Source organism: Cygnus olor, chromosome 8 (assembly GCF_009769625.2).
Source record: "Cygnus olor isolate bCygOlo1 chromosome 8, bCygOlo1.pri.v2, whole genome shotgun sequence".
NCBI classification, from domain to species: domain Eukaryota; kingdom Metazoa; phylum Chordata; class Aves; order Anseriformes; family Anatidae; genus Cygnus; species Cygnus olor.
In genome coordinates, this window is record NC_049176.1 from 8,777,232 (window position 1) to 8,804,829 (window position 27,598).

At 58.5% G+C, this 27,598-nt stretch overlaps 2 protein-coding genes across 4 annotated transcripts in view; one reads left to right on the top strand and one right to left on the bottom strand.

Annotated features, from left to right (window-relative positions):
- The window catches only part of ATF6 (activating transcription factor 6), a 78,561-nt gene extending 67,762 nt beyond the window's left edge, over positions 1-10,799 (top strand). For both annotated transcript variants that reach the window (XM_040564677.1, XM_040564678.1), the window contains exon 16: positions 8,325-10,799. In XM_040564677.1, coding sequence (XP_040420611.1) covers positions 8,325-8,533 — 209 coding nt within the window. In that variant the 3' untranslated portion in view covers positions 8,534-10,799. The remainder of the gene's footprint in view (positions 1-8,324) is intronic.
- Positions 10,800-11,913: 1,114 nt separating this feature from the next.
- On the bottom strand, positions 11,914-22,073 carry OLFML2B (olfactomedin like 2B). 2 transcript variants are annotated; one of them, XM_040564675.1, is made up of 8 exons: positions 21,777-22,073; positions 20,802-21,065; positions 17,824-17,931; positions 15,799-15,969; positions 14,452-14,746; positions 13,319-13,855; positions 12,889-13,065; positions 11,914-12,641 (listed from the first exon to the last, which is right to left on the bottom strand). In XM_040564675.1, exons 1-8 carry the CDS (start codon positions 21,915-21,917, stop codon positions 12,040-12,042), a joined length of 2,295 nt encoding a protein of 764 aa, XP_040420609.1. In that variant the 5' UTR covers positions 21,918-22,073; the 3' UTR covers positions 11,914-12,039. The 2 variants fall into 2 exon arrangements, with proteins under 2 accessions (XP_040420609.1, XP_040420610.1); XM_040564676.1 differs by having other exon boundaries at positions 14,518-14,746; positions 21,777-22,068.
- Between the last annotated feature and the right edge of the window lie 5,525 nt (positions 22,074-27,598).

A 27,598-nucleotide genomic window follows, 5' to 3' on the forward strand; every position in this document is an offset into this window, starting at 1 on the left:
CACACTGCAGCTTTCCTCATCCACTTTGTACGGTCACCATACCTCTAGTGCTTCCCGTTGTGCTCCTGGCTGTCCTCCTGGTGTGAGCCAATGTCAGTGTTGCTGTAGGAAAGCGTTTGAAAAATATGTCCTGAGCACCTGAAGGAGATTTGCAATTTCAGTCACCCACCAGTGCCTTCCTTGTACATCCTCTGCCTCCATCCTGTCTCTTGTAGCCCCAGGTGAGGCAGTGCTGGCATCTCCCTGTACAGCACAAATACGTTCTGGGTGAATGCGGATGGAGAAATCGTTGCCAAACGGAGCTGCCCCTCTCTAAGAAAAGGAGGCATCTCTGTTTCTGAGCCAGCACTTGTATCTTAAAGCTGGAAATCTCCTGCTGATGTAGCTGGAAGGCAGAAATCTTTGAAACTGACTTAGCATTTTTATTAGTGTGCCGCATTCAGAGAGGCACTCTGCAGCATGTGTGCAGTTTTTATTTATTTTTAATTAACTGGCAAATCTATTGTATCAGAGAAGTTCACATGGAGGAAAGTGCTTGCCCCATGCAGACAGAAGCTTCAAGGAGGTGGTATTAAAAATACGCTTCTACAAGCAAGGGCTGATCACAGTATCTAAATAAATGAGGTAATTTTATGTATCCAAGTGAGACAGGTGGAAAATTCAGCTCACTATCTGGATAACATCCAACCTGTAAAGACATTTGAACTGTAAGTGCTTACAGGCTCTCACCAGCCTTCTCTCTTAAATCAGTTAGACACTTTAGCACTAGGGTACAAATGATACTGGGTGACAGAAAAGGTCCGTGTCAGTGAAAAAGTGATGGCTGCCTCCTGAAAAAAAACGAAGTCGACTAATTAAGTTAATTTTATCAGTAAGTGCCTACAAATTGAAATGGTGAAGTACATACTACAGTACAACTTCAGAGGTTATGGGCTACGTAAGAATGGGAAAACATTAAAAGAAAAACAATAGGGTAAAATGCTGGCAAGTGGTCTGGAGAATGATTAAAGATAGTGCAAAAGGACCTTTAAAAGGACCCTAGAAAGTCCATCAGGCTTAAATAATACATTAAAGTAGATTCTTAGAAGTAAGAAGAGCTCTCTTAAACAAAAGATACTGCAACCAAACGAGGGAATTAGGAAAAGAACACAACTTCTGGCAGACTTAGTATCAAGCCATAAGAATTCAAGCCAGAAATGATACTGAGGAACAACTTGCTTAAGGCATAAAAAAAGAATAAAAGCATATTTTCAGAGGAAGCCTGCCAGGGAATCTGTAGTGCCTGTAGAGGACCAAGGTGTAAAAGAGCACTTAAAGTTGAAGGAAACCTCGAAGCATTCTTGTGTTGGTGTTAACAGCTAAGGATATATAAACATGAGAATGGCAAGTGACAAATGGCATCAGGAACTGTAAAAAATCAAGTCTCACATTAGCACGAGTTGGCTGAATCTGTGAGAGCTGAGCATGCATGGATACCTTGCATAGACTGGGAAGGGAGAGCAGAGCTCCTGCAGAGGCAAGCCGTGCCTTGGTGCTCCGCTGGGGACCTCGGGGGCAGCGATTTCAAGGATAAGGCAGCCTCCTCAGTGCAATAACAGGTTTGGTTTTTCTTGTGAAATGGTAGTTCTTCAGACACTCTTAAAAGAAAGTGAGGTTTTGTGAGGGAAGAGGAGGGCTGGCTTGTAGGTTAGTATCTCCTTAAAAGCTGTAAGTGAAAAGTACAAGTAGATGGCCAGGCTTTGTGTGCAGGGGGGTGCCGACAGCTGGGCCTCACTGCAGCGCATCTCCTCAAAGAGGGTGGAAGGTCTCAGAAGAGAGTGGAACTCGTTTCAGCAGGTGAAACTTGGTGTGAAAAAAATGGAAAAAAAAAAAAAAAAAACAACCAAAAACGTGGGAAGAATATTCCTGACCAAACCTACAGTGCTAGGTTCTGCCCGAGCTGTTACTGCTCACAGGAGTCACTGGGGACCATTCCCTGAAGCTCCAGCTTAGCCAAGGAAGAAGAGCAGTGTAATTTATCACTGTTGGATTTGAAAGAGACGGCTGAGAGAAGGGCTGTAACAGAACCTGAGGAACCGTGAACGCTGTGGGTCAGGTGGCTGGGAAGCAGCAATTTTCTCTTTATTCTACCCCCAAAAGTTGGTACTTGCCCTGACTTGGAGATGTGCCTGTGCCTCTCGGACCCATCCTGCTGCGCTCAGAGGGAGCAGCCCCCTGCTTGCTGCCCTCTGACAAGCCTCCCAGCCCTTGTTCTTGAACAAAGCCTCTGGAGGAATTCCTTTTTAGGCTACTCTCCTGTGTACAGCTATTTGTCTTGTGAGTGGGTATGTCTGGTTTTGCAGACTGTGCAGGGAACTTGTTTACACTTTGTGCCTCCCGAGCAGCCGTGGGATGGTTCTGCCTAGCAGAGTTGCTCTCTCTCCAGCCTCTTTCCTTTCTTTTGCTCCCAAAAGAGCTTTCTGTGCAGCAAAACTGCTCTGTGCCTTGCCTTTGTTTTCTTCTTTTTTTTTCTTTATTTTTTCCCCCCTTCTTTGCAGTTAACATTGCCTAAGCTGCTTGGGTTTCAGATATGGCCATCCTGCCAACAAGAAGCGTGCCCACAGCCAGTGCTGTCACCAGCGCCTCAGTATTGCCAAGAAATACTCTACCTGAGGGAGCTTTAAATGCTGTGCCTGCAAGGATCAACACCACTGATTCTGATCTTCTCTTCTTGAGAGGCCCTCGGCTCCCTCTCCAAACCAACCAGAGCAAGCCCAGTAGACCCAAACCAGGCCCTCTCCTCTGGCCGTGCCCAGCATCCTCTTGCAGAGGCGGCAGTGGTGGCGCAGCATGAAAGATGTGAAGGGGAGACAGGAGGCCAGCTGGGAGGGGGTCTGTGGGAAGACCTGCAAAGCAGAAACACCCAGGATCTCATCTAACCCACGTCAGTGTCTGGGGGCAGCTGGGTCCACAGACTATTGCAACTGGTTTGCTTGGACGTAGTTGGAGGCAGAAAGTTGATTAAAAAAAAAAAGTTACTTGGGTCACAATATAACTTTCTCCTTTGCCTCAAGTAATCCCATGTAACAAGCAAATCTGTAAATATTTTAGAAACCCTGCTGCGTTGTTGCAATGAGTGTATTTTTAGTCTTAGTAGCTTTTACAGAAACACTGCTTCATTTATATACTTATTTGGTAGTGTATACCAACCCTTCAGACAGAAACATTGTCCAGATGTGGCGGACAGTCGGAGCTGCTCAATGGAGACGAGATGGAAGGTCGCAGCAGTGACAGGGCAGAGACAGCCCCCTGAATTTTGTTTGTTTGGGGACAACTGCAGCGCTTCAGCAGACCAGCCCCAGAGCTGCTCGCAGCTGGTGCCCTTCTCTTCTACGAAGCTTGTGCTTTCTGAGCTCTGTGCTGCCCTAAACATAATCTCTGTTTTGGGCTGGGACGGGTTGCAGTACAAATTGTTTTGGTATTTTGGTGCTAAATCATTCTTTAAACCAAACTTCATTGTTGTCAGCTTTGCACAGCTAGCACAAAGCAACCACCAACACCTCTGATGGCTCTGTGAAAGCTGTCTAGGTTCCTGCTGGTGTGATAGATGGGACTGCTGAAGGGGATGGAGGTGTAAATTAACACTGACATGGACTCTGTGGGGAATCTGATGTGGCAAAGCGAACTCTCTTGTTAGAAGGAAATGTGGAAAATATAAAGGGTGGGAGTATGTGTTCAGCAAAGGTGCTTTTAAAGGAGTTGGTGGTTGTGTGATATCTTATGGAAAGACACTTCCGTGGCATTTGACATCAAATAAACTAGTTCTGGGGATCCTGGAGCTGATTGAAAAGTTCTGCTAAAGGGAGAAGGAGGACTTTGTTTTCTTGCTCTTTCTCATATATGCCTTTTGAAAATCTCATGCTCCAAAGGTTAAGAGAAACTTCCACCTTCTTCAGTAATTGGTAACAGTAGCTATTACCCTCAGCTTTGTTTGCTGAACATTTTTAGTTTGGACTGCTGACTTCATCTTTCATCAGTTGGAACTTGCAACGTGTTTGTAAGAGGAACCGCTGTGAACCCTGGAGAGCAGCGCTGAGGAATCGGCGTTGTGTTCCCCAGACCGAGCTCACACACTGGGAATTTGGTACAGCCCAGGACAGCGCGCCTCTCTGAGAAGGTGCAGTAAGAGAACTGCAGTGCTTGGCACAATTACCTTGCTAGTATTTTGAAACAGCCTACATGAAGCACGGCCTTAGAGCTGTTAACAATTAATAACCAGCACAGCCTTTTGGCCTGCAAAGGAGAGCGTCTCAAGCCCATCTGGGAGTTTTGTTCTGACGCTGTGTAGTGTGAAAAGCTGTATGTTCTGAACTTTAAAGAGGAGCAATAAATCTATTTATAAACCCAGACACCTCTACAGGACATCCGTTCCCTTTTCACTTATGTAATCCCACAAAACATCACTTGTAGGTAACGCAAGAGCCGTTAGAAGTGGCTCAGTGTGTGCGCTGCTTCGGGCTGGCAAGCAGCCCCTTGGGGCACACATGGGCAGTGCTGGCCTTCCAGCCTTCAGACGGGTCAGTCCTACCACCACGGACGCCTCCACCAGCACCCAGCTCCCTGCAGAAGGTGTGGTGGGTGCCACTGTGACTGCCGAGACTGACACAGGGTGTCTCGTCAGGGCCTCTCTAGAAAAGCCACCTCACGCACAGCTGGGGTCTCTGGGGCGCTGCTGCTGCTGCCCTGAGCCAGCAGGGAAGCCTGAGGCTGCAGAAAGCTGCAGTAAGGGCTTTGCCTGGATTTTGTTGAGGATCTTCTTTATTCAAGGTCTTTTAGACCAATCTCCTTGCGTCTTCTTACATCTGTGGAAAATCAGGCTCTCCTAGGAGAAAGACAACAGCTCATACCCAGCTCAGGGCCTTCCTCCCAACGTGCCTGCCTCGTCTCCCACTAGGATCTTATTTCCTGGCACCACCGACGTTATCCCTCCTTGTCTCTGGGGACAAAGCTTGGTTTGTAGCAGCCCCAGCCCTCTCCCACCCAGCCGCCTGTGAGGAGAGCAAGCCGCTCTCGGCTCGGCTCCCTGCGGCAACTCTTGCGGTCACAGCAGGGCTCGACAGAGCTCTGTTGTATTCACGTGTCCGCAGAACAGCTGCTGCTGCAGTCACCGTCCTCATAGAGTGCCTATTTTCAAAAGCTCTGATGCAGGAATCACCAGGCAAAACCGTTAGCCTTTTCTGTGCGTGAGAAGCACGGAAAGGCAGGGCCGGCGGGGCCGTGGCTGTGAGTGCCTGCGCTGAGCGGGGTCAGGCGTGCCTGGGTCCTGTGTGAGGGGCGGTCAGCCAGCCTCTTCCTAAAAACTGCTGCTCGTGGAAATTGTGTGCTCTCCTGAGGTACGCTTGTCCAGGGTTTCTATTTCATTATTGTTAGAAACCTGGTCAAGGGTAAGGCTGTTTTTCTTGAAATCGAGCTGATTATTTCTAGGCCTGTTGTACTGCTGGCTTGTGCACAGCGATCCTATGCAGCCCTCCAACTTCTTCTGCAGTGCTTCTGCCCGGCCCCATTTGTACTTGTGTTTTGAATTCTCCCGAGCATTGTACTTCACTCTTGCCTTTGCTGAAACGCATCCTGAAGATTTTGGACGGCTCCTCTCTTTTATTGAAACTGTAGTCTAATCCAGTACTCCAAGGTGGTTGAAATCTCTCCAGCGTAGCATCTTCCAGAAACCTTATAAGTACGCTCTCTATTCCTCATCCAGATCATGAAACAATTTAATGGAATCAAGCTCAGGACAGAGCCATGTGGAATCATTTTTGAAATGCCTGCCCTCTTGTCAGTGAGCTAGTCTTTCCAAACGCCGGATCGCCCTGCCTGCCTTCGGGTCACATTTGCTGGTTGTTTTGCCGAGCATCGGCCCCTCTCCCGGCCGGGCCCAGGTGGCCCAGCACAACGGTGCAGTGACAGCCTTTGTCAGCACCGAAAGGTGAAGGAGATCTGGCCTTCCCGTGCTGATTCACACACACGGGGTTGGACCTGGGTGCGTTGTGAGCGTCCAAGATGGGTGTGGAAGTCCCCCTGGGCCTGCTGGGAGCTTCGTTCCTCCCGGCTGTCACCTCAGTGATGGCGGCCTCAGAAGGCAGCGCACCTCTCACACAGGGTAGCGGCCCAAAACACAGCGTTTCCAAGCCGTGTCTCAGTTAATCATGGTCCACTTTGTCACGGGGGGGGGGGGGGGGGGGGGGGGGGCGGGGGGGGGGTTGTCAGAGCTGGGGCAGCAGGAGGCTGGAGGAGAGCGGCCGAGCTCGTTCCCATGCTCTCCGCTGCCACCCACACAGAGCACAGTTCCCTCTCTCACTTCGCTGCTCTCTGGGGGTATTATTATTCTGTCTTGTGCAATGCCAGGGAACCTCATGGTAACCCACTGTGCTGGCCGCTGCAGGCAAATGCAGGGTAGTCTTACTGCCTCAGGGAGCTTATGGAGGGGTTTTCCTGGCCTTGGCTGCCATCCCAGCCCACCTCACCCACTTGTGGCTTTGGAGCAGATTTTCTCTCAGAGCCGGGGTCCTTTTAAGCCATCGCCTCCACAGCAGGAGAGCTGAGGAGCTGTGATCCTGTTAGCTGTCTCCAACCCAAAGGCCAGGCTCTCCTGGGCCCCTCAGCCTTTCCTCCTGCTCCCCACTGCCCCTGCCCTGCGCAGCACCATCCCAGCCCCTCTGCACTCCGGTCCTGAGCTGTCTGCTGGCAACCAAAGGACAAGAGACAGGGTGACAGAGTGGCCTCAAACAGAGCCCCACATGGGAACGGGGCTCCTAATGCTGTGGAAAAGCTTCCAAAGCATGGCCACAGCCATCGGTGACAAGCACATCTGAGCCCGCGGCGTGGCGACATGCACAGCTGCTCCTGGCCTCAGTCGCTCGGTGGCACATTGAGCTGTCTGCATTTCATTCCTGCAGGTGGGAGCTTTGATTTCCCGTGCAGGCTCCCAGCCCCCTTAGCAAGGGTCTGCTCCTGCTTTTCATTACTATACCAGACATATTTGATCTAATGGCTTCTACAGGTGGCGCAGGGTGCAAGAGGGTCCGGCCGCGGTTGTCAGCTGTCGTCCAGAATCAGAGTTAATCCAGGAAAACAGTAAAAATTAGCAATGTATATTGCATTCCTCCAGTCCATACGCTTTCCATTAGGTGATCTTCCATCCTCCTTAGCACAGAAAGAAAACCCTGCCGATGGCAGTCAGCATTTCTCACTCGGGAAAGCAAGGATTGGTCGTGCCTGGAAATCTGATCTCAGCTCTCGCATTCCTGGACTCACTGTCTGTGCAGGGATAGTCTCCCACCTTCCAGTCCAGGCAGCAGATGCTGGCCATGTGCACGGCCTGTTTTGCTGCTGGGCCTCTGCCTGCAAGCCCAGCAGCTTCTGCAGCAGCAAACGTGCCCAGCCTGAGGCCATGCACAGCAGGGCTGAAAAAATCTCTGCAAGCTGAGCTCCCTTCCCCTCCTGGAAACATCTCTGGGCTTTTCCCAGGGAGACGGGCTCCTGGGCAGCCTCGGTTCCTCGCTGCCATTGCTCTGCCATATTCATTGAGTGAGTGGTTGCAGCTTGTGGCTTCTGTGTCTTGCCACCAGCTGTTCAGATGAGCTCTCAGGACAGTGGGCACCATCACTGTCTCCTTCTTAGGTCTTTCTTTCAAACATTTTCCCAAAGGCAAGTCTCTTTGGTTGCACCTATCATGGTCTGCTTGGTCATGGATTCCCAGTCAGCAACACCGCAGTGTCATGCAAGTACAGCAGCCAGCTCAGACCGTTAATGAGGCACAGTTAATTCTTTTGAGAGTTCACGTTTTTAACTTCTAAAAATAATAAACTGGTGAAGAAATTCCTCTAGATCCTCAGTCAAGAGGGTTACAGGATTCTTAAGCCAATAAAAGAAAGTGAAAACATTCAGCTTTCTTAAATCAGCCCTATCTTTAACCAGCTGTATGCTTTAGTAGCTCAAGAACAACACTGCAGTAATAAATGTTAGACACTGCAAACGCCATCCGTAATTATGTGCAGATGAAGAAGTGGAAAAGAAAAGACTTATATTATTTTCTACATGTGAGTGCACATGCTAAGCATGGGCTGAGCCCTTTGGAGTGTCACCAGCAGGCTGGGGCTGTGCTGTGCACAGTGGCTCTCCAAGTGTGACCCTACAAAAGGGTTCCCATCTCCTCCCCCCCTTGCTCCAGCTCTGCCTCTGCCTTCAGCTGAAGCCAATCCAACCCAGAAAAGTGTCCAGAAAGCTCTGCTTTTTGATGCCCTTGGGTCACTAGGTTGCACAGCTGACTCTGACTTCTCTTTTTGCAGAGAACGTGATCAATGGGCAGGACTACGAAGTGATGATGCAGATCGACTGCGAAGTGATGGACACCAGGATTCTCCACATTAAAAGTTCATCTGTCCCTCCGTACCTCCGGGAGCAGCGCAGGAATCACACCGACGCCTTCTACAGCTCGTCCCCCTCTGTCTCAGAGACGCCCCATGCCCTGAGGGCAATTGTCAAGTCCCTGCAGTAGCTCCTGCAGTGTAGCAGCGCGGCCCGTGCACCCTGCCTGAGCCCCGATGCTGGCAGGTCCCTGGGGCTCCGGGCACAGCGAGGGCGGCTTATAGCCCATTCCTGTGCCTGACCCTACCAAACGGCCGCATCCTGTCCTGCCCAGGGACTGCAGAGCTCTGCCAGCTGGGGCCAGGCCTGGGGGACCCGTGCAGCGTGATGCCCAGTGCCAGAGGCGTGGGTGACGCACGCTGCCGCAGTCCTGGTGTCTGGCATCAGCAGCTGGTGCCCCGCACTGGCAAAGGGGGCACTGGCCATCCTTGCTACTTATGCACTGTCCAGAATTTTTTATTTTTTTTTTTTTCCCCTCCCCGTTCAGCCATCTCTTGAAGTCTGGTGGTGAGCACTGGTGGCCTGTCCAGAGACACTGCTGCGAGGGCCTGTGTCTGAGGCTCAGGACAGCAGGAAGAAACAGTGTCCAGATCCAGACTGCACCCCCTAGTCCTGGCCCTGCAACCCTGGAGCAGGACCATCCATCCCTGCCAGAGTGGCTGGTCATCCCCAGGCCTCGTCACCTGCCCCAAACCCTTCCCCAAGCAGCCTCCCTCACCGGGGGAGCTGGGGGCAGCTGCCTGGGGCTGCAGGGGTACCGCTGGTGCCACGCAGCGAGGTGCGACAGCCCTCTGGGCACTGGCAGCCAAGGCACTACAAGCAGAACAACCTGCACTGCCACCAGGCGTGCCCCGAGGGCTCCGTGCTGCCCGGCCACCTGTGGAGCTGCTAAAACAGGGTCCTGCTCCTGGGGTCACCCTGCAGAGGGAGTCCCACGTTTGTGCCCACCGAGCGGGGTGCCCGGGTGTTACGGAGCCCTGCCCACCGAGGCAGCGACATGCACAGCCTCACCTGTGTGCACGCAGCTGCATGGCAAAAGGCTGGGGCTTGGCCGGAGCGTGGTGGTTTAGTGCAGCATAACCATCACTAAAGATTGTACTTCTTTATCCACACACCCCCCCCTTATTTCTTTTTTTAATTTTGGGTGATATTTAATGTTTCTCACTGCTACCAGCCTGCTGAGCGGCTCTGCCTGTGTTCGCAGGCTCGCGGGGCAGGCAGCATCGCCCTGGCAGCGCCAGCCCTGCTGGGGCAGGAGGGCACTTTGAGTGCGGTGGGACACAGCCACAGCACCTTCCTCTCGAAACACGCACACAGACACACACAGGAGCACCTTCCGCCCAAAACACACACCCGGTCTCCACCCTGGCACCCCCCCATCATGCAGCAGGGCAGCCTGCCCCGAGCCCTGAGCCACCCGAAGGGGCTCTTGCTGAGGTTCCCGAGTGCCACCACAAAAGCCCTCTGCCCTCTTTTGCCAGCCGGGGCTGGGCCGAGGGGATGCAGCGCGGTGCTCAGCTGGGGTCGGGAGCCAGCAGAGCATCAGCCTTGCTTAATGACTTCAGCATGTTGTTACTTTTTTCCCCCTTGCAGTTAGCACAGAAGATGATCGGCTTCGGTTTGCCAGACCATTGGCTTTCCCTCCTTGTCTGAACCACTTACTGATGTGTTTTTTTTTTTAACTATTATTATTATTATTATTATTATTATTCTTTGTGTGTGTGTGTGTGGCTGTTAGGAAATAAAGGTTGATCCCACAGAAAGACAAACAGCTCGGAGGAGGCGAAGGAGGAGGGCGAGCAGCAATACACCCCTGTGAAATATGTGCCTTGCAACACTGTGGAAAAGCTTTGCCCTTTGCCACGTAGTCAGCGCCGCACGGCCCCCGTCCCCTCGGTGCTGGAGCTGCTGGGAAGCAGCCGGGCTCGGCGAGGGGCTTGGCTGCGCTCCTTGCACCAGTTCTGTTTTCCTGGCCCGGGCCCCACCTGACCGCGGGCCAGCTCGCGCAGTCATCGAGAAGAAACTCCCCGGCTGTGCCCCAGCCAGAGGCACGCAGCGCCCGCGGTGCTCTGGGGGGGCCCTTTGCTGCTGGGAGCCACGGCAGGGACCCGGCGGTGGTGGCCGCGCTCCCGCAGCGGTGCCGTGGGTCGGTTGGGGCGGGGAGGGGTGCACCCGTGGGTGCATCCACAACAGTGCTGTGGAAAGGGCCACAGGGGTGGCAGGGCAGCATCTCGAGCCTGGGGGCTGGCACAGAGGGGTCGGGGACATGGGACCGCTGCGGTCGCACATCCCCAGCCCAGTGGGCACCGGTGGCAGAGAGCACCTCTCTTCCCGTGTAGTCCTCTCGTCTGTCCCTAGCACTGATGGCAATAAAATCGTTCTCTTATTTATTACTATTAGTTTGCTTGTTAGTGCTGTTTTACATATGCAAAAGACTGGCAGGTGAGCACCGTCTCTTGTGGTGCTGCTGGGCACAGCACTGGCACTGCCCAGGGCACCCGGATCCAACCCCTCTTCTCCCCCTGGGGAAGAGGTGGCTGCAGGGGGGGGGGACAGCGCAGGATGGATGCACATCAGGGTACCACGTTTGGCGGGTTTTTTTTTTTCTTCCCCTCTAGGACTGAAGCAGGCAGCCCCGAGCTGGGCAGGCCCCACACTTGCCGCTGTTTCCCCATCCCTTGGGAGGACAGGGGCTGCTCCAGCAAAGCCAGGAGAAGGCGCAGGCAGAACGCAGCCTGAGCACCATCCCCGTGCATGCGTTTCTTTTGTGGGGTCCCGGAGGGTGACCCAGACCCAAAGAAAGCCCCAGACAGCTGCAAAGGTACTTGATCTTTTATTATTAACAGCAGGTAAATACAAGATGGTGCCAGGCTGGGGAGGCGAGGGCCGTGCCTCCACGCCGGGCTCCCGCTGGCCGTGCCCTCCAGCAGAGCATCACCCGGCAAATCCCAACCGGGGACGATTTGGGGTTACAGAGCGCGCAAACAGAAGTCACCTACAGGTATTTACAGCGCCCCCCTCCCGCTGCTGGCTCCCAGACTGGCACCTGCAGCCCCCCCTGGGGCAGGCTGCAGAGGGCTCCAGGGGGAGAGGGGACAGTCCTCAGGGTAAGTGCCAGCACCGGGGCTGCGCTCGCAGCCGCATCGTACAGCGGGGTCTCCAAAGCACCTGCTGGCCGTCGGGTGGTCCCGAGTGGGGACACGCTGCCCCTCCGCCAGGACACCAGCGTCCCGCCGGGACCTGTAGCTTGCAGCAGAAAGGCCAGCTTTGCACCAGGTTCTGGGTTTGCTGCTGACGGTTTTCAGCTAAAAAAAAGCTCATCAGCGGGGCTACGTCTGGGCCACCTCCTCCTCCTCCGTGCGCGGAGGCCGGCGTCCCCTCCCGAAGGAGCAGCCCTGCTGCCACCGGCCCCTCCGCGCTGCCCCAGGGATCAGGAGCAGGTTACACCAGACAAAGGGGGTGGTCCTGGCCTGGGGATCGATCTACAATCCGCCATAAAAAACAGCTTGAAACGACAAAAAATCATTTACTCTTTGATTTGTACAAAATAATAATAATAATAATAAAAATAATAATAATAATAACAAAAGGTGCTGGTGGCCCCTCGCTCGCAGTGCCCCGCCATGGCTGGGGGGCTCAGTAGGCAAAGATGACGTGGTAGGTGACCTGGTGGCCATTGTCCCAAGCGTAGAGCAGGCGGTCCTTGGGGTTATAGTCTATCTGCGTGGTGTAGGCGTACTCGTTCTCGAAGAGCAGCCGGGGGATGATCTGCGTGTTGGTGTGCGTGTCGAAGGCGTAGGAGATGTTGGCGTTCCTCTTGTTGTAGCTGTCGACAGCGTACAGGACGCCGCAGATGACGAAGCAGTTCCCGTAGAAGTTCTTCCGCAGCCCCGTCCGCCACGTGGTCTCCTTCTGGGTGCTGAGGTCGGCGGCGTTCAGCTTGCTCAGCACGATCACCTCCTGGTTGAAGCCCTCGTAGCTGATGGCCGGGTAAATGACCCACAGGCCATTCTCGTCCACGGCGAAGTCCACGTCCGAGTGGCCCCGCCACCGCCACGGCGTGGACTCCTCGTAGGCCACGTCGTGCAGCATGGCCCAGGCGGCCACGTACCGCTGCTTCAGGTCGTATTTGATGATGTTGCGGGTGAAGGCCCGGTTGTAGTAGAAGGACCCGTTGTAGACAACGTGCCCCGTCCCGATCCAGCTGTAGGGGAGCTTGTAGGAGTTGCTCCAGCGCCCTGAGAGGCACAGACACCATGCTGGTGAAGTCCTCCCTTTCCTGCACCCCCTTCCCCACGTCCCGTGGTGACAAGCAAGGTCACAGCCACCACGGGCAGCTGGACCTGCCCCATGCTGTGAACCCCACACCAGGTACCACCACCCAAGAGGGTCCTTCCCAACCCTAACATGGAATGGGGACAGTATTTGTGCCAGCCCAGCAGGGCCTGGCACAGCCCCGGGGACACGGGCACAGCGCAACCCCACCTTGCTTGAAGTTGTCGAGGTTCCTGAACTCCACCAGCGTGTTCCCATAGTAGTAGTTGGTGACGTAGATCCGCTCCTCCCTGGCCAGGGGGTCCTTCATCCAGGCCCCCTCGTTGCGCCCGTAGGTGTTCTGGGTGGTGGGCCCCGAGATGGTGGACAGCGTGTCCTTGCAGCGCCCTGCACAAGCAGAGAGGGGCTCGCCAGGCTGGAGGCAGGGCAGCTGCACGCTCCCCGGGCGCAGCAGGCATCACCCCTCTCCACCCCCTCAAACCAGGGAGGGGGCTTCGGTAGGTTCCAGAGTTAACAAGTGAAACTTGGTGCCCCAGTACAGCACTGCCCAGCGTCTCCCACCAGGGACCAAACCCAGGTGTGTCCCCGAGGGCACAGCAGGAGGGACGCAGGGCCCGTGGCCACACGCAGGAGCACTCACCGATGATGTTCCTGATGTCCTCCTCCTCCAGTGCCTGCTTCGGGGTGGCGGGGATCGTGGGGCTGACCGGCGTTTCGGGGGTGCTCGCCTGCTCCAGGGGTCCCAGGCTGCTCCCCGTGCCAGGCTCAGGGCTCGTCCCCGTGTCCCACGGGGTCTGGGCAGTGGTGGCCACAGCGGGGCTAGGGACGTGGCTAGTGGCTGCAGGCAGGCTCTCGGTGGCCGTGGGTGCCACCGCGCTGGCTGATGCTGTCGGCAGCTGTGGGGTCCCCTCCTCGGGCAGCCCTGATGGGGCGCTCGTGGTCCCCGGGGTGGGGGGCGGCCGGCTCACGGTGGTGGGGTCCGGCGTCAGCCCCATGGAGGCGGCAGGGGACAGGGGCACGGTGGCCGGCGCAGCGGTGGTGGGGTCGCTGCTGGGGGTGGGCGGCCACCCCACCGGGGATGGCTTCCGCATGCCCTCGCCTGCCCGCCCGCTGGGCCGCAGGAGCTGGTCTTCGATCAGCAAATCCACCGTGTTGTCCCCGCTGAACAGCTCGTCCTCTGCCGCACAGACACGGGCGTCAGCGGAGCCCTGCTCCTCCTCCCACCTCCCTACGCTCCTTGCACTAAATCCACCCATTTTTTCCCCTAATCCCCTGAAGCCCCGGTTCCCGGAGCAGCAGCACCCACAGGCAGCTCCAGAGCCCCCTGCCGCTGTGCCCAAACCCAAACTTTTTGGCTGCTTTGGAGCTTCCTGAGCCAATAAGAGTTGGGCAGGGCAATGACTTGCGAACACATTTGCCCACTGGTTTTGCCACTCTCGATCAACATGCCCAGCTTTAGCCCCACAACACCCCTGAGAGGAGTAGGACTTGGTAGCAGCTTTCATCTCCACCCCACGTTTTCACCTCCTGCCCCTTTATTTCCTTCCTGCAGTTTCAGTTTTCCTGCTCTGGCCTCCTCTCAGAAACCACGTCTCCTGGATTAGCAGCTCATCTGTCCCCACGGCTCGCTCCTTTTGCTCATTCCACTGCCCTGCCAGCAGCCTGACCCAGCACCTCCGCGCCCCGTCCCCCAGCCCACGTCCCCAGGCCCCCTGCTCCTGTCCCTCCTCCCACAGCCGAAGTCACCATGTCCCCCACGGTGTCCCCACGCACTTTGAGCCCACGCGTTCCCGGGGGACGAGGCTGCTTCTGCTGGGGGGAGCCATGAACCTGACTCACGCTGCTCCTCGATGTCGTTCTCCGACTCGCTGGACTGCGCCTTGTAGTAGGTGACCCCTCGCACGATGGTGGGCTTGGAAGGAGGTCGGCTCCGCAGGCGCAGCTTCCTCTGCAGGAGCTGCTTGGGCTTCTCCTCCTCCGGAGCAAGGTGCAGCTCCGGGAGGGACTCGACGGAGTTGATCTGCTGAGAGATGGTCTCGTCTTTCAGGAACCTTTCCTCGTACTTGCCCTGCAGGAGATGGGAAGCTTGTTACGGGATGGGCCTCAACGGGAGGATTTTGGGGGAAGCGCAGGGGTTTGGCACCGGTCGTGCCATCCTTCCTCAGGGCTTGCCATGCCCTGCGTTCGATCACGAGCGACGGTGGGCAGCCGAGGCCCAGAGCCGCAGCAGCCACGGCTCACGGCTGCGAGATTTCACCTCATTAAAGCAAAATGGAAAGACAGACTGAGCGTTGAAGCGGTGCCCATTTGGCTGAGGAGACGGGCCCAGGATTCCTTCGAAGCCCTGCTGCAATTAACGGCACGGAAGGGGGAGTGCTGGGAAATGAGGTCACTCGGGGTGATAACGGCCCTGCACTTTGCTCCGCTGCCCGGGCAGGGCTGGGACCCCCAGCAGGCACCCCCCTGCCAGCCGTGTCCCCCCGTCACGGGCAGAGCAGCCTGGGGTCCTGGGCATCACACGGGCAGGGGGGCAGAGGCTGCAGTGCCAGGAGCCGCAGCAGGGCACAGAGCAGCACAAAACCTCCCCAGCTCATACTGCCAGGGCAGTGAGGGGGTCGGGACACCCCCGGCGGACCTTTCCCCCCCAGACACCCTTCTTGCTCATCGCAGCTGCGGCACAGAAACCCCTGCCCCAACAGGAACATCCCCACGTGGGGCAGACCCATGGGATGCCCACGTCTCTGCCCGGAGCCTGCAGGCGCAGGAGCTGGCAGGGAGCTGCTCGTGATGGAAAGTAACGTGCTGCCCATCCCTGGAGCCCCCGAGCCCCGCTAATCAAAGGCTTCCCAGCGGTTCCCAGCCAGCCCCGCGATGACATCAGTCTTTCCGAGCACTCCGACCTGGAAAAGCAGGAGGGGGAGGCGCGGGGAGCAGCCCGGTCCCGCTGCCTCCCACGTCCCGGCCGCAGCTGGGCCGTGCCGGGAGAAGCAGGCTGGGGCCGGGCTTTGCTGAGCGGGGAGGGAAATAACCCGGTGCCGGGCTGCCTCGAGTGCCCAGCGTTATGGTGTGGTGCTGGGAGCATGGAGAAGGCAGAGCAGGGGTGGTGCCAGTCGGCCGTACCTCGGTGTGCACGTAGGCAGCTTCCGCGTCCCTCTGCAGCGAGCCCTCGATGTCGGGGAGGCTGTTGGAGATGAGGCTGGAGCAGTTCTCCCGGCGCTGGGGCTCCTGCAGAGGCTCCTCCGCGGCGGCTCCCACCCCACGTCCATCCTGCGTGAAGTTCCTGGACATGCCCTGGGAAGGAGAGAGGGGCTTCACCCCAGCCCAGACCCCTGGAGGCGGGGAGCTCTGGGCTCCTGGCCCTGCTTCTCCCTGGGGCTGGGCACCGAGGGGCTGCTGCCGTCTCAGCTCATAATTTCTTGGTCCTCTACATCTTCGGCTGCTCGAGTAGACGGCACATCAATCAAAGCACTTTTGCACATAGCCTGGAGGCAGTTCCCCCAATCCTTCATCTCGAATCTGTCCTGCCATTAATCTCTCCTAAAATCCGCCGTGACCTCCATCTGCGACCTCAGAGCTGCCAGCTGAAGCAACAGCTGCGAGCTGACGACAAACCAGAGGAGATGCTAGCTCTGCAGACCACAGATCTGGGGGTCAATCCCACAGCATTTGTGTACGACACCTTGTCATACTGGAAAAAAACTCACAGTCCCTTCCCCTCCAAAAATACCCACCCGAGCCCAGTTAGCCTGCCACCCCATAGGGCATTTAATTTTGATTTGCATCTAATTTTGAGGCTGAGTCCTGTAACACAGGGACTTCTCAGCAAACTTTTTTGTTGCAGTAAGAAAAGGAAGAGGGGAGATTTAAGATGCTCTCCTAGGAGAGAAAGAAGCAGCTTTGACACCCTCCTCCTTTGGGGAGCATGGCTGTTTCCAACTGTCCTGTGCCCTTGTCACTCATTGAGTGTAATATCTGGTCTATGGGGACAAAATCCTTCTCCCTGGGAGCAGAGGGCCACCACCAACATGGTGCCCTGTGATGCTCCCTGGGGCCGCTCAGCTGCTTCTCCGGGGAGCAGCTGCCAAAACCCTTCTCGCTTGGGGGCCCGACACTTTGGAGCGATGCCAGGACCTCCCCCAGCACCCAGCTGTCCCCTGCACCCGGTCCCGCGGGCAGGAATCTGGGTGCGAGGCCCGTGACAGGAGGCTGCTCCCAGCTGCTGCCTGCAGCTGACCCGTTCGGAGGTGCCAGCCCCGGGCAGGAGGCAAGCAGAGCCCCGCTGCCTTCTGCAGGCCCCGGCTGCTCGCAGCAATGTCGGGAGCCGCAGGGCAGCACCCGGAGCTGGGCTGTGCCCGCAGCAGCCTCCACCCCGCTCAGCATCCTCAGCGGGCACTGGTGGAAGAGCGAGAGCAGGGAAAGCACAGGGACGCTTTCCGTGGCACTTCCCAAGCCTCCGAGCTGACATTTTCACCTAGCTGGCCTCAGGCTTGCACAAATCCCCGGGGCAGGACGCCCCCCACGCCGAGCCCTGCTCAGCAGGGGCACAGCCCTGTGTCACCGCTCCCCTTCCTTCCTCACCCAGGACTCAACAGCAGCCCCAACAACACCTGGGGAACAAGCCAAACCGCAGGAGGAGGGTGGGATTGCAAGCACACACAGCGGTGTTTTATTATTTTCAGACCTCAAAACCCTTTTCCTCCTTTTGGGTCAACACCCTGTTTGGAAAGCCGGCTGCTCGCGGCCAAGCGTGCTCCTCTCGGCTGTCTCTTGCCTGACCCTGAGGCGGAGCACCCCGTGCCTTCCCAACACACTTTGCAAGTGGAATTTTGGCTTTATAAATCACTGCTTCTTGGCCGCTGGCTGCAGCCGAATGGGACTGTGCTGCTCCGACAAGAATGCAGGACTGCTGCCCCAGACACGGACCCGGGGAGCGCGCCGCGCTGTTTGGTCTGCAGCCTGGGCCTACGGAGCTGAGCATGGCACAACGAACTGCCACCCTGCGTCGTGCTAGCCAGAGGAATACTGAACCATATCTATCTTTTAGCAGCGCCGAGGAACGGGAAGGAGGCTCTGAGCCCACCCGAGGCACCAGGTACAGGGTTTCAACCGCGGCCGCAGCCCGAAGGCGAGCGGGGCCTGCCTTACCTCCTCCAGCCTCTCTACCCGGCCCACCAGCTTCGTGGTGATCGAGTGCAGCTTCAGCAGGTCCAAGCCGTAGAAGGCACTTTCCAGCATCTCCATGATGGAGGACAGCTGCAAGGCAAACAAAGCACACCGTCAGGCACAGGCGCTTGCTGTGAAGCACCCAGAAGGGTTTCCGCAGCCAAAACTCAAGGGTGGTGCGCGTATCCGAGCACAAGAGGTTTATTAAAGAGCAGTTTTGTCCCTATACAGACAGCACTCTGCATCTGGGGACGATGGGCTACTCTTAATGGTCCTTACTTCCACCTGGAGGGGACAAACACCTCAGCCCACCCAGCCTGCCAGGGCAGGCAGGGACATGGCGCACAGCACCGAGCACGTTGGGTGCAAGGGGAGCGCGGCGCTCGTGCCCCCAGGGCTTAGCTCCCCGAGTGACACAGCTGGCAGCCGAGGAGCCAACAAGCGAACCACAGCTCACATAAAATGAGTTTGAGATCAGACTCTGAGCTCCTGCCATCCCGTGCTTGTTTTTCCTGGAACCAGGAGAAGCTTGTTAAAAAAATAAAAATACTCACAAAGGCAACAGCGAGCAGGGGCTGAAGTTCAGCGCCAGCCTAGTAAGAGCCGGCTTCCCCGACGAACCACCTTGTTCGAGGGATGCTGCCTCCTGCCTCCTCCTTACAGCCCCCGTAGGGAGGTGCCCTGCCCTGGTCCCACCCGGGTGGGGATGGCTGTGCAGCCCCGCATTGCCCCGTGCCAGCCCCGCTGCTGGGAGCAGAGGGCGGAGGAGCCCTGTGGTCGGGCACGGGCACGGGCTGGCTGGGAAGAGCTCCCGGACCGAACGCTGTCTTCCTCCTGCTCCCCCTGACCCATGTGTACAGCACCACGCTGCACACCTTGTGGCCCCGACAGCCAAAAAGCGTTGTCAGTGCATGGGGATCCCTGCGAGGAGGTGGGGTTTTCTCCCAACAGCCTCAAGCTGATCACCAGAGCCCCATAAACATGGGAGAAACACAGGCAACACTGCTGGCAGCACTCAGCTTCTTCCTCGGCCTCTGCAGTCTCCCAGTGGAGCTGACAGTAAGGGAAAGTTTTTTTTTGCGCCAGCAGCAAGAGACAAGGACTGTTTCATGGCTACGCATCCACTTTCCACTGAGAACTGGACCGGGACTACCGACACAACGCATGCACAGCCCCTGGAGAAACGCACTTTCCCTCCAGGCTGGATCACAAAGGTTGCAGACTTCCTTAAGCGTCTTCCAGCTTCTCCCGAGCACACGCATGGTGCTGCAGGTCAGGCACCAAGCCCCCAGGAACGCCAGCCACATCCACCAGCAGAGGACCAGCAGCAAGCTGCGATCCCACAAAAAGGGATCTTGGATTCAGCTGCCCCGGGCTGACCCTCCCTGATGCATCGTGCCGATGTGCACACGCCGACTAACTCCATCTCCCTCACTTTGCCCACCGTGGGTTTGGTTTTACTGCTCTGAGAGCCCACACATATATTTGACGCATGCACTGGGGTGCTCCGAGCACTGCCCGCCTCTCATTTTGGGGAGCCTCCCCCGCCGGTGCCCGGTGAGCCCATTCTCACAGCTCCCATGGCCGGGCTTTTACAGCAAAGACAATCCCCGTGTGCACAGTGCTTGGGCAGGCCCTGTGAGGCGGCTTGGCCGCGGGTCCTTGCGAAACGCCCGGGGAGCCGGGGCCAGTTCCTAGAGGGCCGGCAGCGTTCGCACCGTGGCTGGCTGCGAGCGGTCCCTGGGGAGCGGCAGCTGGAGCCAGCCCGTGGCCGCGCTCCCCGGGGGATTACGGCCATCGGGGACGGGGCACGGTGCTGCCGGCCGAGTGGGCTTCTCCGGTGGACGAGGGACCACCAAAAAACTCCAGGCCGTGATCGCGCCTTCCCCGCAGTGACGGGTGGTCTGCTGTGCCTGTTTGTCTTCCCTCGGCGCAGGGAGCTCGGACGGGGAGCTGCTGACTGCCTGCAGTCTGACGGGACGAAACACGTCCCCAGCTCCAAGTTAATAAGAACAAACCCACACGTCCCCAGCTCCAAATTAATGGGAACAAGCCCATTGTGCAGAGCTGCTAGACCAGCTGTGGTGGGGCATCCAGTAAGGGTCAGGAGGACTTGGGGCAAATACCGCCGCGTGCGGAAAAGGGAGAAAAATCTGAATAATACAGAAGTGCCAGTGTCTAAAAAGGACAAAACCCACCCCGCCACCGTCCCCGCCAGCACTGTGGCACACTTTCATGCTGACACATCATCGGCTTTCAGCCTGCAGAAACCGAACCAGCTTTGTGAGCATCCCACGGGGCGCCCTTCTGCTGCGGGACAGCGCAGCACCGAGGGCAGGGGGGGACGAACGGGGCCGTGGGGGAATCATCCACAGCAGCTGCCTGAGTCAGTCCTGGCCTCGTTCTTACTGAGAACATGCGGATATGGAAGTAACAAAGTTTTGTTTTCCAAAGCATAGGAAGAAGAAGGCTTCAAAAGGTTTTTTTAAAGGGAGAAATAGCGGGGGGAAAAAAACAAAAGAAAAAGGGATTTTTAAAAGCTACTATGAATATTATGAGTTGGCCACGTTTTGGGGCCGTACTCCTGAGCTGGTTTTGATCTGAAGCAGGCAACCTGTGCTGAAAGCTCCCTGGGCCCTGCTCTTCCCTAGCTCTGTCCCGGGAGCCTCGCTGTGGCAGTGGCAGGGGACAGCACTGCTGTCCACCCGTCCCTCTGTCCATCCATCCATCCATCCACAAGGGCTTTGACGCCCTCCAGCTGGTGGTGGCAGTTTCCCCGAGGCTTTTTGTACGCTCCCAAGCCTGGATGGATGACTTTATTGGAAAATGCAATTTGTGCCTCTGGGCCCACACACAGCAGACTGTCCCCCGGTGCCTGCAGAATGTCACCAGTGCCACCCGCTCTCACAGCACACCCTCAGGAGGCACAAGGACCCCGAAAATTCAAGCCGTGCTCCTACCTTCAGGTCAGTGCTCTCTGCCTCCCGCAGCTTCTTCAGCCTGAAGTCCCCCTCGCAGGGGTTGAGGGCGGACGGGGGGGCCACGCACGCACACTTGCAGCCGGGTCCCGACGTGATGGTTTCCACCGTGTAGAAGTCCTCGGCTCTGAAGGCGCCCTCGTTAATCCGCTGGCAGGCGCCGCGGCCCAGGGGCCTGACCAGGCACTTGCAGCGGCAGTCGGAGCCCTCAGACACCGCCTTCACCTTGTCGTAGTCACCTAGCAGCTGAGCACCGGCACCGTCAGGACCCTCGGGGAGCCTCACAGTGCCCCGAGTCTTGAGGAACCATCCCAAAACTGGTGCCAAATCCCCTACAAAGCGCTGAGCTTTCTGCCCCCCCTGCCTACACGGGGAAAGCTGCCTTCCTCCACCAGGGTGTTCTTGTCCGTGTAAGACGGACCCAGGCACTAGGAGCTTTAGAGGTGAAGCCCACCCCGCTGTCCCTTAATGCTTTGTGTCCTTTTGGGAACAGCCACCCCGTAAGCCACCTGCTGCCCCGGGCGAGACTTCTTTGCACGGGCAAGCAGGGCTGGGGCGGCTGAAATAACCCTACAAGCAGCGAAACCTGGCGGTGGGACGGCCCCGCCGAGCAGCCCCACACAATGCCAGGAATTTCCTTCGCGGGGATCTGCAGGCAGCGCTCCGGGGAGCCCGAACATAACCGGGACGGGGTTTTTCCAGCAGCCACCCCCAAAAGCTATTCCGGAGGGCAGACAACAGCACGCAGTGCCTTTCTGGAGGGGGGGGGGGGGGGGGGCACAGCCCGGCCGTGGGACTCCCCTCTCCGGGCACCCAGAGCCCCCCCATGTGCCCACCCAACACCCCCCCAAGGACCCCCCAGCTCCCCCCAGTCCCCCCGGGGGCAGCACCCCGGGGCAGTAACGGCAGCACCCCCCCCCCCCCCCGGCACCTCCCGCCGCGGGCACCCCCCCGGACCTGCGAGAGGATGTTCTCCTGGTTGTCCGCCTCGTCCTGCAGCGGCGGCTCGGCGGAGGGGCCGGGGGGGCCGCCGGGGGGGGGCCCTGCCCGGCAGCCGGCTCCCAGCGCCGCCAGGCACAGCAGCAGCGGCAGCGCCATGGGAGGGTTGGGGGGGGGGGGGGGGGGGGGGGAGGATGAGGATGAGGATGAGGACGGGGATGAAGATGAGGATGGGGATGGGGATGGGGACGCCGCTGCGCGCTCAGGTGCGGCGCGGAGGGCGCGGGCGGGGCCGGGCAGGGCCCCCGCCTCCCTGCCGGCCTCCCGGCCTCGCCCCCGGCCTCCCTCCCCGCCTGCCTCCGCGGCGGGCGGAGCCGGGGACGGGCTTGGGGTCGGGGTTTGGGGCCGCCCCGGGCGGTGCTTCCCACCTGCGGCGCGCCGGAGGCAGCCCGAGCCCCCCCCCCCCCCCCCCCCCCCCACACCCTGCCCGGGGAGACTGGGGAGGGGAGAGGGGGGAGGTGGGGGCGAGGCCCGGCGCGGAGCCCGGGGGGGTCACGCGTGGGGGGAACCGGGTGAAAAGGGTGGTGCTGAGATCCCCCGGTGCGGCCACGCGTGGGGTTTCTCGGGGTGGTTGTGAGCTGAGCCCGCCAGCGTCGTGTGTCACACCGCCACGTCCCGTGAGAGGGGACAGAAAGGTGCCAGGCGCTGGCTCGCTTTCTGTCCCCAGTGGCAGCATGGTTCCCATCCTCCGTGTGCTTTGGGACACAGGGAGGCTGTGCTGGTGGCACGTCCCATCCCATCCCGTCCCATCCCATCCCGTCCCCTGAAGAGCAGGGCTGGAGCTGCCAGGCAAGAAGAAAACGACTTATGCGAGAGATGAAGTGCCTGAGGCACGGGGGACAGCCCCAGATGCTGGCTCTAAGGCTGGGACCGCAGCCCTGGGGGTGCAAGGCGCCTTCTCCCCCCCCTGGGGAGCCGGACGGGGCCGGATGCCCTGCTGCAGGCTGGCGGTGCTGGTTTCTTCCCAGGAAACAACAGCCCTCGGGCGCCAGCTCCCTCACGTCCACCTCCGTCGCTCCGTGCCGATGACAGCTGAGGTCCCCCGAGGGGCAGCCTGTCGGCACAGAGGCTGTGAGACCCGCGCTTTTGGAGCCCCAGCTCGTGTCCCACGGGGCCTGCGGGCTGCCCAGACCGCACTTGGAGGTTTGAGCAAAACCCCCAGGACAGGCGGGTTTGCTCCTTGCTGTGATGCTGGATCCAAGGCAGGAGGGGTGCCAGCCGGGGGGCTGCCCTGTCCCCCCACAAACCCTCCCTGCAACCCCTTCGGCCCTTTCCTCACGGTCACTTTCAAAGGCTGGAAAAAGAAGGGAAAGAAATCAGCCACGGGGTTTCGGAATGAAAAGTCAGGGTCTCCCACGCCACCGACATCCTTTGTTGCCATCTTTTCTTTACAAGGGGAAGGAACTGGTGCCGGTGGTATTTAGTCTGGGCTGAAGACAAGTTTAAGCCTGTCCTTTGGGGGCGAGAGGAGACAGCGGCAGGCACTTCTGCTCTCTGCGGTCCTCTCTAAACTCTGAATATCCCTCCTCCAAGGGAAAAAAAACAAAGCACACCACCACGAGGAAACCCGCAGACAGAGCTCTCCGAAGCAGCCCTGAGTGAGCACGGCGGGGCCGCAGCACCACCGCGCGGAGCTGAGCACGGCGAGGAGCCGCTGCTGGCACAAAGCCCCGAGGAAGGCAGGATGTGCGCTGCCACACGCTGACAGCTTGGGTTTCTTGCTCGGGACTCTCTGGAGATCATCTGCTTTCTTACAGCGAGGGCACGTCGCTGGCTCAGTCAGCTCAGGGTCCACCAGGACCCCAGGTCCGTTTGTGCCAGGCTGCTTCCCAGCACGTCCTGGTGCTTTGTTCCGCCCCAGGGACAGGAATTGGTGCTTCCCCTCGCTGAGCTGCCTGCGGTCCCACCAGTCGCCTCTGCAGCCCGTCAAGGACCCCTGGTGCCAGGCACTGCCCCCAGCTCCGTGCCATGGGCGGCCTCGTGAGGGTGCCCCCACCCAGACGGGTAACGGAGCTGGCAAGGACACCCACCTGCGCGGTCCCCAGCCACCTTAGGGCCAGAAGCTGAGGGGTACTGGTGGTACCACGTCCCTGGTGGGACACGCCATCTCCCTTGTTTGGCCCGGAGGTGAGCTGTGGTTGACACCTGCACGTGCCTGGTGCGTGCCGTGGCTCTCCCAGCACCTCGCTGCACCTCACCTCCCGCAGCCTCTGGCCCAGTGGGCACCAGTGCCAGCACCACCTCCTGCTGGAAGAGAGCAGAGCTGCTGGAGGCAGGCCCCATTATTAGCATCCTCATGCTTGGTCTTGCACAGCACTATACGTTACCCCAGCTGTGCCTTCCAGGGACCACATACAGAAACGTGCCCGTGGAGCATGCTGCCACCGCCAGTGCCAACGGGGGGCTCGTGAGGGCGGCGCTTCTGCGACTGCCAAGGGCCAGCTGAGGTGAGCCTCTGGGGCGAGAGGTGGCCCAAGAGCTGCACGCACCCGGGGACAGCACATGGCTAGACGAGGGCGCTGACGCCCGTCCCTCGTGCATCCGCTCTGCGCCCAGGATTAGGAGCGCTCCCTCCCAGCCCCGTCGGTGCAGCAGAGCTGTCCCGCAGAGCCGTGTGACGAGGCAGGAAGGCTCCTGACGTGATCCCGAGCTGCACAGCAATTTGAGAGGCTTCCTCATTGAACTCAGCAGTGACACTTGCGTTTGCACCTATGAGTCAAACGGGTGAATGCATGCGTACCTGTGCTGGGAGCCTGCCCTTCCCGAGGCTGCCCAACGCGTGTCACCTGCAGGAGGCACGCCTGCGCCAAGCTGGGATTGCAGCACCCTGGACACACAGAGCAGCTCTGCCCGAGCCAGAATAGAATGTGTATTTTAAAAGAGTGGGTTTTTAAACCAGGAGAGCTTTGCTGTGCCAGACGGCTGTGATGAGCCCCCAGGTGTCCTGGGCAGCTCTCCCTGGTAAGGCCTTCTGAAAGCAGCTTGAAGCTGGGTTTTGGAGAAGCCACGCCAAGCCAAGCTGCACAGGAGCTGAGTGCAGAGCTCAGGCCACATCACCGCGATGTGAGAAAAGTGGGCTTCGAACACGTTCTGCCTTATAGCCGCATTATTCTGAAATCCACGCTCCCTGACTATGCCACTTCACCGAGCAGTGCCAGGCTGGGGGTGTCAGAGACTGGGACCTGTGCAGCACGGTCCGTGCCCTCTACCTGCGGGGTACCTGCGGGGTGCAGGCAGCACAGCCTGGAAAATGGTCCAGGATAGGAACCCAGATTTGGCACCACAAGACAAAATAGCCAGAGGGTGATGGAGGGGAGCATCCAACCCCCTGACCCCACCTCATCCCCTCCTTCTTCCTCCCGGGTGCGTGCAGGCAGCTGTACACATCCTGCCTCGCTGACATGCCAGCCAGTTGGTACTGTCCCCACCTCGTGCTGTAATTAAACCCGCCCGAGCCCCTGTGATCAAGGGGAGGTTCCGCCTCTCTGTGTTTCAAAACCCAAATCCCCTTGAGCACGCACACCAGGGCAGCACAACATGCCCTGGCCATTGCGTGCAGCTGGGCGAGACCATCCTGGGGTTTTGAGGTCGTGTTGCTGACACCAGTGCCCTGCCACGCTTCCTTTACACCCACCTCCCATGCTGGCATACCCAGAGACACAGACATGAGAGTTGCCTCTCCATTTCTGGGTCTTTTGGGGAGCACCAGCACGCCCCCCCCCCCCCGCTCACGCCTGCACACCCCTCCTGTGGCTGCAGGCCCTGCAGCAGCAGGGAAGCCGCAGGACCCTCTGCCTGCAGCTGTGCCGGGCTGCCTGGGAGCAGCAGCTCCTCTCCCCTGGGCTTTCCTGGCTCCAAGCCACCTGCCACCATCCCCAAAACCACAGGTCCTCCAGGAGGCTGTGCTGTGCCTTCAAATGCCTTCTATTCCCGCACACCCTGCACCACGGTCTCTGCTCCTGCGGGGCTCTCCCTGGCAGTTTCACCTCCTAAGGTGGCTCGAGCTGCCCTGACCTGCCTCGGAGCAGCCCCAGCAGCAGCGTCCCCAGGTGCAGTGCCAGCCCCTCACACATCTGCCTGCGTGCCCTGCATGAGCTCTCACTAAACCCATGAGAAACAGCACCTCTAGAGGTGAACCTTAATGGAAAATGCAAAATAAAAGGTCTGTAGACAAAGGCTGTGATGTGGCAAGCTGGTTCGGAAGGACAGAAATATCCCCTCACAGCACCTCACATGCACATCCACTGCCCCAGGAGCCCCAGATTCCCTGTTTTGGGCAGCACAGCCCTGCAGGAACATGGGAGGCTCCAGCTGACAACTTCCAGGGGCCAAAGCACTTCTCATGGCTGGGTGAAGCGAGGATGCAAAACCTGTTCTGATCTCCCAGAAAAAAAAAAAAAAAAAGGGAAAAAAAAGAAAAAAAAAAAGAATTTTCTGGGGAGAATTCCAACTTGGACAGAAGTAAGTCTCCAAGGACAGCTTGGCTTCAAACTTTTTGGCTCCAGGAAAATCAACCTGGCCATCCCACATAACTCCCAGCCACTCTGGCATTCTCCTTGGCATGCCTCTGTCCTTAATGCCCTGCTCTGCTCTCTCCTGATCTCAGCTGGGGACCTGGCAAGGCGTGCAGGGAGACATGGGCAGAGTTCTGCGCACCCCAGGCAGCCCCTGCAGACGCTGCTGGTGGTCAGAACTGGCCAACATGGGCAAGCCGAGCACGGTAAGGTTTGGGGCCGCGGGTCTGTTTCCAACCAGCTGTGCTCTCACAGTGCCCAGGGTGTTGTGGTTCAGTCCCCAGCTCCCATGCGGTGAGGAACCCGACCCACCGGTGTGCCTGCATCCTGCTGCCAGGGTCCTTGGGCTGGGGCACAGCCAAGAGGAAAAGGTGGGGAGCAAACGTGGCTTAGGAAGGGCTGATAACAACATGACAGGGCTCCCTGGCAGAGGCCCGGGTCACGAGGAGGCTGGCAGGACCTGTTGCAGCTGCTTACAGACACGGCTTGGCACACGGTGGGCAGTGAGCAGCAGCTCCAGGGCAGGTGGCTGAGCCATGAGGCACCAGGTGTCTCCGGGACACAGCCACCACGTGCCATTAGCCTACCCCCAGCAGGATGTCTGGGATGGAAGCACCACCCATCCTGTCCCTTTGCGCCATGGGACACCAACATCAGCTCCTCCAAGGTCACTGCCCACGGCTCACCGCTCGTGGGGGATCTGCTGAGGATGAGAGCACGATGGCATGGTGTCTCCCATCCATAACCCTGCACCCTCACAGGGAGCAAAGCAAGGAGATGCCATGGAGCCAGCCTAGAAAGGCTCAGGGAGGCTCCTGTGTCCAACGTGAGCAGCCAGAAGAGCTGCCGAGCTTGCCAGGGGCTCTGCTGGGGAAGGAAGTGCCGGGGGCCATGGCCACGTGGGCGGGAGGAAGGCTGACATCAGGAGTAGGCCTGGCATCTGTCAGGAGCCGCCTGCCCGGGCACGGATCCTGGCAAGGCACGGATTTGGTCCCAGGCCTTGTGGGAGCCAAGCTGGGTGCTGCTCCTTTGCTCCTTCTGGTCCTCAGTGACTCCTTTCTGGAGAGGCAGAGAGCACCCACTCCTCACCCGTCTCCTGCTCCCTCCTCTCTCAGCCACATCTCGGGCTGCAGCTCCCACCCACCCTACGTAGTTGGAGCCAGCTGGGCTGTAAGTGACGGTGGATTCCAGTTGTATTTGGAGCAAGGCAACTCGTTGTCCTGTGGAGATAAGAATCTGGTGGCTTGGGATTAGGCACAATCAGTA

What these genes read in the sequence shown, in the direction of transcription:
- OLFML2B (XM_040564675.1), bottom strand. Translation starts at nt 21,917, where the DNA reads ATGGCGCTGCCGCTGCTGCTGTGCCTGGCGGCGCTGGGAGCCGGCTGC. An exon ending in CTGCCTACGTGCACACCGAG is followed by an intron (nt 14,747 to 15,798) that starts GTACGGCCGACT and finishes CATCTCCTGCAG; the next exon opens with GGCAAGTACGAGGAAAGGTT. An exon ending in CGGGAACGCGTGGGCTCAAA is followed by an intron (nt 13,856 to 14,451) that starts GTGCGTGGGGAC and finishes TCTGTGCGGCAG; the next exon opens with AGGACGAGCTGTTCAGCGGG.